This window comes from Falco cherrug, chromosome 4 (assembly GCF_023634085.1).
Source record: "Falco cherrug isolate bFalChe1 chromosome 4, bFalChe1.pri, whole genome shotgun sequence".
Classification (NCBI taxonomy): Eukaryota; Metazoa; Chordata; class Aves; order Falconiformes; family Falconidae; genus Falco; species Falco cherrug.
In genome coordinates this window covers 39305035-39316158 of record NC_073700.1, presented here as the reverse complement: position 1 = coordinate 39316158, position 11124 = coordinate 39305035, and the positions used below count along the sequence as shown (strand labels likewise).

The 11124-nt window shown below is 55.2% G+C and overlaps 1 protein-coding gene across 1 annotated transcript; it reads left to right on the top strand.

Moving 5' to 3' along the window:
• The first annotated feature begins 106 nt into the window (after positions 1-106).
• Positions 107-3366, top strand: MRPL28 (mitochondrial ribosomal protein L28). The gene is made up of 5 exons (XM_055708838.1): positions 107-442; positions 678-830; positions 1160-1294; positions 1941-2027; positions 2965-3366. The coding sequence occupies exons 1-5, from the start codon at positions 155-157 to the stop codon at positions 3040-3042; spliced, it is 741 nt and encodes a 246-aa protein (XP_055564813.1). The 5' UTR covers positions 107-154; the 3' UTR covers positions 3043-3366.
• Positions 3367-11124: the final 7758 nt, after the last annotated feature.

Here is an 11124-nt window from a genome sequence, read left to right as displayed (position 1 = left end):
GGTGCTGCGCTGGAGGCCAAGACCCCCTGCGGCCGCCGCCATCGCTCCCGCTGCCCGGCCGCGCCAGCCAATGAGAGGCGGCTCCGGGGCAGCTTCCGGCCGCGGTGGCCGCTGGGAGCGGAAGCGGGCAGTGGTGGCAGCGGACGGGCGGGCGATGCCACTGCACCGGTACGCGCCGCGGCTGTGGCCGGCCCTGCGGCTGCGGGAGGGCATCTGTGCGCGGCTGCCGGCGCACTACCTGGCCCAGCTGCAGGACGACACGCCGCCCACGCCCGTACACTGGCGGCCGCTGGGCGTGCGGTACCGGCGGAACCCGCGCACCGGGGAGCGGGAGAGGGTGCAGGACGTGCCGGTGCCCGTGTACCTGCCGCGCGCTGCACACGAGGGGCTCTGGGGCGGCGAGGGTTGGATCCGCGGCTTCCGATATGCTCGTAATGACAAGGTGAGCGCTTCGGCCTTGCCGTACCCCAGGTCATGTTACCGGGCTGGCGGTGCGCAGCCGGGGGGCGAGGGTCAGGCGACCGGGGCCTGCTGCAGCGCTCTCCGCCTTCCCCCTGCGGCGTGAGGTCACGTCTGGGGCGGCCCAGGCAGCCCCTGGTGCAGCCTCAGCCGTGGTGGCGGACAGCAGCACCCCCGGAGGGCAGCGCCCCGGGCCCTGACGGCCGGTCTCTGCCCAGCTCTCCACCAGGCTGCCCAAAACGTGGAAGCCACAGCTCTTCGAGCGGCAGTTCTACAGCGAGATCCTGGACACCACCCTGACCATCACCGTCACCATGCGGACACTAGACCTTATTGATGAGGCCTATGGCTTCGACTTCTACATCCTCAAGGTAAGGGCTGGCGGGACTCACTGTGCAGCAGCCTCGGCCAGGCCACGCTGCCCTCGCTCAGAGGCCTGCAGGCATCTGCCGTTGTTAATATATTAGCGCAGGTCTAAAGCTTCTGGCCTTAAATACCCCTTGACTGGAGCCTTTAGTTTTAAACATCAGAATCTTGATGAAATTAGCTCCAAAGCATTTTTCCCCTTTAATAACGTGTGTCCCGAAAGCCTCCACAGCACGCGGATAAGCTGCCAGCATTGTCTGTGTGCCAATAGATTGGTGTGATCTCTAGCAGCTGGGTTCTTGGTGGAGTTTAACGTTGGACTTTATCTCTCCAGACTCCAAAAGCTGATATGGGCTCGAAGCTCGGGATGGATTTGAAGCGAACAATGCTGCTGAGACTTGCACGGCGGGATCCAAAACTGCATCCTGATGATCCAGCCAGAAGAGAGGCGATCTATAATAAGTACCAGGTGGGTGCCTGACTTGCCATTCGTGCCTGGTGTCTGCAGTGATATTTGTTGATAATGCCCTAATCATCCTGTCACAGCGCAAACCAGTGTTAATGTCCTGTGTTTAGAGTTAAGGGTATGGGCAGAGAAGATAAACATTGTTTGTCAGGTTTTTCTTGTCTCTCTGTGGGCTGCTAATATCTGTACTGATTGCTTAGAAAGACAGAAGCCTCTATTTGTGTTGTGATCAAGGTCAGCGAGGGTCTGCAGTAAGCACTGGTAGCTGGCACTGCCAACGGCAGTGAGAATTCATACTGGTGCTGCAGCGAGGAGCCCAGACTGCCTGCATGCAGTTTAGTGTTGTGCAGCTGGCAATGGTGGCCAGCATAGAAACGCCACCAGCGTCTGCAGTCTGTGGAGCTGTGCTGAGGAACAGCCCCAGAAAAGAGAGGCACAGCAGCAGGCATGACTGGTCAGAGAAAGCAAGACCCTCACTAAGGGGAAAGAAGGGAAGTGGGCTTTGGTTGCCAGAAATGAGGGAACAATGTTGCAAGTTTTGTTTGTAGTAATGTTCCTACTGGGTTACGTGTTTATGTGGGTTGGGCGTAGAGAGGATCTGTATCTTAGTCACTTGGAAGGACTGGACCACCTGTTCCTTTTGCCACAGGAATTTGCAATCCCAGAAGAGGAAGCTGAATGGGTTGGCTTGAGTTTAGAAGAAGCAATAGAAAAACAGAGACTCCTAGAAAAAAAGGTGAGTTCCTGGGGTAGTGGTTAGCACTGAGATGTCTTAGCTGCATTAGGCTGTGTGTCCTGCTGATCTGAGCAGCCTGGGCATTCCTGAGCAATGGAAGTGGTGCTCCGAAGCTCCTGAGCAGCCACGTGAACCTGGTTGAATTTGGGTGCCCAAAACCTGGGGCTGGGTTAAAGCTCATTATAAACCAGATGCCCTGATCAGGGGAGAGATGTTTGGGAGAATGGCTCAGAACTTGTGCCCTGTTGCCTGAACTTGGTTGCTGTCTGCTGTACTTGTGCTTTGAGACACATGGATATGAGCTCAGGGCCCACCTGGTTCATGACCCTCTGTCGCTGCAGCTCGCTTGTTAGAGCCAATATGCAGAGGAGGGTGCACCAGAGAGCTGCTGGGGCAAAAGGACTTCCTGGGGTGGTGGGGTATTATGGTGACATTTTCCCCAGACCTGTTAGCTCCTGTTGTGGCTGCAGCAGGAGTGGAAAGGTCAGGAGCACTGACTGCACGAGGTGGTGCTGGGCCCTGAACCCCCTGGGGCTCCAGCACCTTCAAGGAGTTGCTTCATGCAATGTGCTTCAGTACAGAACTGTCAGAGGGCAATGTGAGGAGGGAGGGAAGGAAGCTTTTTTAGAAGGAAAGTGGTCCCTGGGAGCTACTGATGATTCTCATCTGCAGGCAGAACTGGGAAGGTTGATGAATGGCCCACACAGGTGCCTGTCATCTCTGAGACAAGGTCACAGAGCTGAGCAGAAGCTGTGTCTGGAGGAGTGGCATCGCAGGTTGCCTTGCTCAGCCACTGAAAAAAACCCAGTCACATATTTCTCTGGTTTCCACTGCTAGCACTCTCACACCACTGACTCCCTGGTCTCTCCATTAGACTTACCCCTTGCTGCTGCTCAGGTTCACTCCTTTTAAGTGGTTTATCCTCTCTTTGTTTTAGGACCCTGTCCCACTCTTTAAGGTATATGCTGAAGAGCTTGTCAACCAACTGAAAGAGCAGGCACTGCAGAAGCAGTAGGTGGAAGAGACCTTTGGCACAAAACCCCTGCCACAGATCAAGCTGTAGGGGTCAGTGAGTCTTCTGTCTGAACCATGTTGCGTGGAAGGGGCCATGTGAAGAGCGTACCCAGGGCATGTTGCAGTTACTGAAGTCTAACAACGGCCTGAATTCCATGAGAAATCCTTCCTGTGGACTGTGGAAAGAACTTCTGTCCTGTGGCCTCTGAAAGTGTTCTTGTAAGACTGACTTAGCATGGTTCTTCTGCCTTTCCAAGTAGTTGGCTGCTCTTGAGAGCTTGATCACAATATAAAATGAAATACACGTTTTGGGAACGTCAGTAAACTTTTCTCTGGTACTTATTACTCAGTAGTGTATTATAGCAGGTACTGTGAGACTCTGTGATCGTGTAACTTAGATCAATCCCCAGCTTTCTGCAGCAGAGACAATTGTGCCCCCAAAGCGTGACCCCAAAGCCCCTGCCTCAAGTGGTGCCTGCCAGCAGGTGGGGCTGAGCTCCCTGGCTGCAGTCGCCGGCGGTACTGCTCACTCCAACCCCTTAGGTTCCAGCGCTGCTTCTGTTTGAAGTTGGTGACTTTTAGATCTTCTGTTTTGTAAAAATGTAGTTAAAGGGGGCATTCAAGCCTTTGCTCCTGTTGGGCAACAAGGGACTGAAAAACACTTACCGTAATTACATGCTGGTGAACAGCGCTGTGTATCGCTGGTGGTGTCTGTAAGCTTCATGGTCCTGCAGTGGGCTTCTGGCTGGAGAAAAAACAGCCTCTCCTCCCTTCAGCTCTGAGGTGAGGGACAGGCACAGAGCTTGCACAATTGTCTTCATGTGAGCCATATCTCTGGGCTGTCACTTGCCCCTGGAAGTGACTTTGCCTTGACCACATCTTGGGATGAGGCATGGTTCCCCCTCTCCAGCACTGAAGGGCAGGGCAAGTGTACTGTCTCGGTTTCTGAGCCACAGGACCCATAATGAGAGAGAAACTGGGTGTGTAGAGCAGCATGTGGCTGATCCCCTCTGGACTGGAACAGGGTAGGATCATGGGAGTAGTTTCCTAACATCTGCCTTAAAGATCTGGGGGAGAGGTGCTGGAGAGGCGGTCACTGGGTAGGCAGAGAGCCTCTGCGGGGCTGTGCTGCATGCCTGGGGATGAGGGAGGTGGCTGAGGTGAATGCAACCTAAATGGTGGCATTTCATGAAGATGAGACTTCTCTGCTGCTTTTTGGGCTGGGGGAGTGGGTTGGAGCCCTTGCAAGGGGTATTTGAGCCCCCAGGTGAGTGTGGCACAGCCTCTGACTGGTGTGGCTGGTTGGTCAGGGACTGCCAGGCCGGGGCTGTGTTCTCGCTGCGCAGGCACAGGAGGCTCAGTGCTGCCGGGGACAGGTTGGGTGTTTCCAGCCTGCCTGTATGTCTCTGCTCTGGCGAGTCCAGGTTCTCAAGAGCAAACTGGCACAGAAGGTCACATTTGCCTAATTAATGATTTTGTAGCTAGGCCAGCACAATGACATTTGCTTATCTTCTCCCTCTTCTGCAACTGAGCTGAGTGGGAAGCTGCTGCCCAGCTCCTTGGGGACCCTGACACTCTGCCCTCGTTAGAGATAATTAGCTGGGACAGGCTCGGTGTTTGACAGCTCTGCTCATCATTAGGGCTAGCACAGCTCATGAATTTTAATGCAGCTCCGAGCAAAGCTTAAGACTGCGGCTCTGTCCTGACCCCCCTCCGTAGCTTCACTGGAACGTGCCAGCGCGGGTCTGGCCTCTCGGGCTGTGCAGTTATGGCAGAGCGTGGCTGGCGCCTGCCCAGACCCCCTGTGGGGGGTCCCCGAGTGCCTCCAAGCTCCTCAGCGGCGAGGGGGCTGTTTGGGATGGCTGAGTGGGCGATTACCGGCTGCTTCTCTCTACTGGGGGTTAGTAGGTTTTAGTCACGTGAAAATGTCTTCCAGTTGTGTGGCGCCGTACCTCTGCGGGAGAGCTTTGGATGCATGGCCTCCGCGGCTGCACTGCTGGGATTGCCTGTCCTTGACGTGGACTCTGTTCTTCTGCGTTGCTCGTTGTGCACACCCAGTCTGCAGGCTCTGCTGCCTTGGCGTGGTTTGGTGGGTGAGGAGGGGGAGCGGGAGCTTTCAGCCAGACCTGGGGAGAGCTCCTGTCCTGCTGGGGATGGGGGGTGTTAATGGGGGCACTGCAGGAGTGCAGGAGGAGCTTCACGGGGAAGCTATTGGGGATGTGGTTAATCCTGACTTCTGAGTTGGAGCCCTCCATTCTCTCATCCTGCCTTCACTGAGAAACCTTCCCCTTGTTCCTTTCCCTACACCTATGCTGGATGTGGCCGGGAGCTTCCCCACAAGGACATGCTCTCACGGAGATACTCTGCTGACTTGAGGAAAACTGGAAGCTCTGCTTGCAGACCAGGGGTGCTGCAGCTTCAGAGAAAGCAGTTGCAGGCATGCAGGGCTGGCTTGCCCGGCTGCTAGGCAGAGCAGCAAGTGTCTCGAGGTGGGGAGGGAGCCCTTGCATAGCATTCAGGGTAGTTTGGGATACAATACCCCCAGCCAGGTTACCTTGAGGAGGTGGAGGGATAGCTCAGGGCCTGATGTTCAACCTGTCCTGGTTTTATACCTGTTCATTTGCAGCTCTGACCACAAACAGGGAGCTTGATTCTGCTTGGGGGGTGGGGGGGGTGGGGGTTTACCCATCTAGGTGAGCTCACCTGGTAGATGTTGGGTTCCTTTGCTGCCTTAGTAAGGGGAATCAGAGGGGCAGGCAGTTCACCATGACAATGTGTTCCCAGGAAGCCACAGATGCCACAAACCTGTGGGTGCAAATTGGATGCTGTCAGGTTGAGGCTGCAAATCCACCCTGGGACAGGGGAAGAACCTGGGCACCCAGCACAGCTTAGACCCGAGCACCACCCTGGGCTCGAGCAAAGGTCACCAGCATCCCATTCCGGGTGTGGGGCCAGGCGCCATGCGTGTCTAATGCCAGCCACCACGAGGATCCTGTGTGCTGCTGCAGTGTGCACGGCAAACACCACCGCACGGGCTGGGAGCAGAGAGCCAGCAGCTTGCAAGGACATGACAGGCACTGACAAACTGCCAGAGAGCCCTGCCCAGGGTCACCTTGAATTTGGCAGCTTAAGATAAGGCTGGGGTAGCAGCGGAGACTGCTCAGAAGTGGGAACAGTGAAAATGATCTCGGCAAGACAGCCATGAAGGGAAAAATCCCAAGGCAAACTGGCAGGCCAAGGTTTATGCCGATCTGTTGATGCTGGGCAAGGCTGCTGCTAGCTGGCATCTTGACTGCAGAATCACTTGGTTGTTTTATTTCCTGTTGCAGGGACTGTGGCCGGTGCTGGGAGGACTTCTGATGGGGGGGAAATGGGGCTGGCCATCCAGACCCCACCGTAGCACTGTGCTAGGGGCTTTGACTCCAGACTCGGGTTTCCTTGGCCATCATGGATAAGCACGGCTGGGCAGCACGCCTGTAAGCGCCAAGGGCAGGGCTCTTCGCAGGCTGCAAAGCTGGGAGCTCCCAAGAGCCACCCTGCAGAGTCACAGCCGGGGAGGCCACCTCGAAGGCCACAAACATGTCTCATGGTGACAGCCCTTCCCAGTGTCCCTAAAGCCAGGCTGTCCAGGGGGAGGTGCGAGGTGGTCCATCACCCACCTGGAGCAGTGCAGCTTGGCAAGGGGTGACCCCCGTTCCCCAGGCAGTTTTGTCCGTTTGTGGTTCAAACGGAACAGGGCAGAAGGGCTGTGACAGGCAAAAGGAGGAGTGGACACATGGCCACAGGGCTGGCAGGTTCAGGCTGGAGGTGAGGAAGGCTTTAACCCAGATGTTGCAGCCCAGGGCTGCTCAATGAGAGGGGGGATCTCCAGCCTTGGCAGTGTTCCAGGTGTTGGTGGACAAAACTGTGGAGCACAAACGATGGGGCTGGGAGATGCATGCTCATGGGCATTGACCACCAGCACTGTGAAGTTAGACAGTCAATCCAGGGCTGAGAGATTCCCGTTTGGTTCATTTCTCAGGTAAAAACAATCCATTGTTTTCTTTAATAGTCCCAGCAAGCCTGACACAAATATGAAAGTGCCCCTTTAAATGTGAAATTGGGCCCGTGGGCTGGCGAAGGTGGCTTGGTATTCCATCATCCCCCGACCCAACACTGCAGGATAATGGAGAGAAAATGTTAATTGGGGAAAGCACCCGAACTGGGAAGGCCTTGGCTGAGATGGCTGGACAGCAGCAGAACACGTGCACTGACTTTGTGGTTCTGAATTCCGAAGGCAGTGTGCTAGCTGGGGTCTTGAAGCAACATGTGAATTTTGTCTGTCTTGCTCATGATTCCCAGGAAGTTGTGATCACTGATCCAAAAACCAGCTTGAGGTTAAGGCCATGTCTCTCAACGAACTTATTTTCTTACCCATTTACATTCATGAATTAAACAGCATTTTACTTGTAAATTCCTGACAAACCACTATGTATGCAAACAAGTAATATTTCGGGAGCACTAACAAAAGCATGTCCCTTCCATTCACGCTGGTCTCAAAGGCAAGTCTGTGTTTGTGTTTTCCCTCGTGGCTTTGAGGCTCTCCATTTGGAGTAGCATTGCAATATTTTTTTTTTAGCAGTGCTGTGAATCATCACCAACCCAGTGTCAGCACAGGTCACCACTTAGCCTAAAAGTCATCCCCCCTCCTATGGTGTTTATCAAGCGGAGGTGAGATTTAGAAACTCACTTGGGCAATTCCAGCAAATGCCTTTCAAATATCACTGCTACGTTTGCAGGACACAATTTCTACCAAAAAACTGGATTTGGATGCTGAAGGCTGTTGCGGCTGGGGGGGTACGTGCTGTGCTCACCCCCACAGCTTTGCCTGCTGCTGGGGATTTGCTTTGTGGCGTTTACAGAGGTGATGGGGGAACAGCAGCAAACGTCCTCATGGCTTTGCTGGTGAGTAGCACTTGTGACAAGTTTTTCTGGATTTTGGGGATCAAGATGGAGCCAGGCTCATCTCAGAGGGACTCAAGGAAGGGTAGAAGGCCGTGGGTAGTGATGTGAGAAACACTGGTTGGACATAAGGAAAAAATTCTTCCCCAGGAGGTTGTTGCAGCCCTGGGATAGGGTCTGGAGAGGTGGTGGCATGTCCATCCTTGGAGGTTTTCAAAAGGACAGGGTGAGGTCCCAAGTGACCTGCTCTAGCTTTGCAGGCAGCCCTGCTCAGAGCAGGAGGTTAGACTGGAGACCTCCAGAGGTCCTCCCAACCTCACTTTTTCTGTGATGTGTTTTCTAGCAGCTATTCCACCTTGTGAAGCTCCCTGGAAAACAGCCATCAACTTGAGGAGGGAGGATATGTAATGAACTGAAGAAGACCAGCTACCCAAGTGGTGGCTGGAGGGGAAGGGTCCTGTCGGGGCAGGAGGAGAGGGAGGCTGATAGCTCTGCTCCCTCCCTCCTCCAGGGTATGAGCAGTCACCATCCTGCCTGGAGCTCCTTCTGCAGCCATGTGCCGTGCGCTCTTTTCCCATCCACTCAAGGACGTATCTCATGCACCAAGCCATCACCCCCAGGAGAAGCAGCTGCGGCCAGAGATGGTGGGACGGAGCCCTTGGTCACATGCTGGATCACCAGGAATCCAGCAAGTGGAGCAGCAGACAGCAGCCTGGCTCTGCATGAGCATCCCTGGGGCTGCTGGCCATAGGACTGGCTGGCCATGGCCTGCAGAAGGCTCTCATTGGCTCCCTGTGAGGGACTGCTGGGCTTCCCAGTCCTGCTGGTTCCTGGCGTGCTGCTGGTCCTGGCCAGCTGCCCCAGCCCTGGAGGGGACAGGGCGGGAGGTGGTATGGCCCGTTTTGTCACGGCAAAGCGGGCATCCTGGCAGTGCCCTGCTCCGCAGCACCAGGCTCTGCTGCAGGCAAGACACGCCGCTCAGAGGGCAGCCAGGTGGGAGCTTATTTCTGTGGTAAGGAGTCCTAAGAAAAAGAAGCTCATGACATCTACATATGCAAATGCATTAATTGCCAAAAGCATCTACTCCCTGACTTGTTCCTGCTGCAGTCTCTCCTACAGCCGTGGGCTGAGCCGGACTGGGGATGCTGGACCAGGGGTGCATGGGCAGATATGTGAGATTACCTCCCTCCACAGCCCCTGCTGCATGTCGCGGGCTCAGCCTGGGCTCCTTGGCTGTGGAAGGGCAGGTGGGGGTGTGTGTGAGGGGTAGCCGTGCCAGCTGCGGACTGGCCATGGGCACCTTTGCCTGGCTGGACAATGCGATTCGTGTGCATCTTCATTGCTTGCATTTACCAGGCATCCATCGCCATGGTAACGCTGGAAATGGTGCTGTCTCAGGCCAGATAGAGCACTCTGACAAATGCAGAAAATGGCATTTCTGAGATGGGAGCAAGGCTTTGCTCGCAGGGCCTCTGAGTACCCAGGGACATGGCTGCTCAGAGAAGGTGCGAGCAGGACCCAGTGCCCCCAGGGATGTGTGTCCCAATGTGGGGTGGAGGGAACACGTGGGTTGTGAGATGCTAGGGAACAAGGGGACAGCCATAAAGTGGGCTTCTGTGGCAGCAAGCCTGGCATGGGCAGGGCCGGGAGCGGCAGATCTTGTCCCTGGGACGACCTCAGGGTCTGAGGGATGGGGCAGGCATTTCATGGAACTGCAGTCTCACCCCGTATGTCAGAGCCGTCCAGCGCCACACTGGTGTTTCCCAGCTATCGCTGGATTATTCATCCACATAAGGAGCAGCCTGTTCCTTATTTTGTGAGGACGGCTCACTGTTGTGCAGCCAGGCTGGATTTTTCCCTGTTGTACCTTTATGAAGGCTGAACCCTGCCTGCTGTTCAGTGTTCCAAGCAGTCCTGTAAGATGCTTTTGCAGCTCTTCCTAGCCAGCCCTCATCTTCCCACCCTGATCAACCAGGTGTCATCAGCAAACCAAATCACCTCCCTTTTCCCAGCCACTGGAGGAGCGTGGGGCATGTGGAGCTGCCCTGCCCTTCACACCGCTGCAGAATGCCTGCTTTGTGCTTAACCAGGTACTTATTCACATGGGGGCTGTCCACGCATTCCAAGGTTTCTTCATTTCTTTGACAGCCCTTGATACAGACTTTTCCAAATGTGTTGTGAGACCCAGGTGGACCTTCCCAGTGGGGTCCACTTGCCCAGCAGGGTGTGGGGTGACTCTGCCCCAGTAGCCCATCACTATTTGTGTGTCCACTCATTTTATTCCTTAGGATGCTGTCCCTCAACTTCTGAGGCTCGTTCAGGACCTGAGTTTGGTTAAATACTTCCTCCTGAAAGCCATGCGTGGATTTGGGAGGTTTCAAGTGGCGGAAAGTCTTTACTCCTAACTTTAAGCCATTTTGCTGCAACTCTGGGAATCGAGCCTTGTCACGCTTTGGCTCCCAGAGCAAGGCTTCGCCATACCTGGTATTTTCTCCTCTTTCCCACATTGTAACCTCTTGGATCTATTTGACATTGAGCTTCAAGTCTTGCTGCAAGGCTTTTTCTCTAGAAATCTTTTTGCAACAGTTCTCTGCTGCTGATTTTAAAGCGTGGGACTGGAGCTGGGCAGCAGCAACAAAAACTGGGGGAAAACTCCCTGGATGCAGGTGCCAGGCTTGCAGGCTTCCACCAGCCAGGCGGTGACAGGAGGTACAGAGCCAGGGCCTACCAAAGTGCAGAGGTGGGAAATCACCTGTACGCAGACCCGCTTGTCCTGCTCAGCTCCCCTTTCCTCTGTGAATGCTGCGCTCCTCTCACTTATTATCAGTTTTGCCTCATTTTCTGCATGATGTGCTGTAGAAAAGGGAGAATTAAGGCCTCTGCAGGGCTCTGGGGGAGGTACTTTTGGTGGGGGAGCTTGTGGAGCAGCTCTCTGCAGTGGGGTGCAAGAGGGTGGGTCCCTTGTGGAGGAGAGGGCAGAGGGTGACGAGACCCTGGCATGGGAGCTGGGGCGGTGGGTGTGTGCGGCTAAAGCCATGATGGTGTGCAGCTAACGCCTTGCCGGCTAGGGAGCCTGTGAGCCGGGGAGTTACCATGGGAACCGCCAGAGGATGCTCGGGAAGGCAGCGCAGCTCTGCCGGCC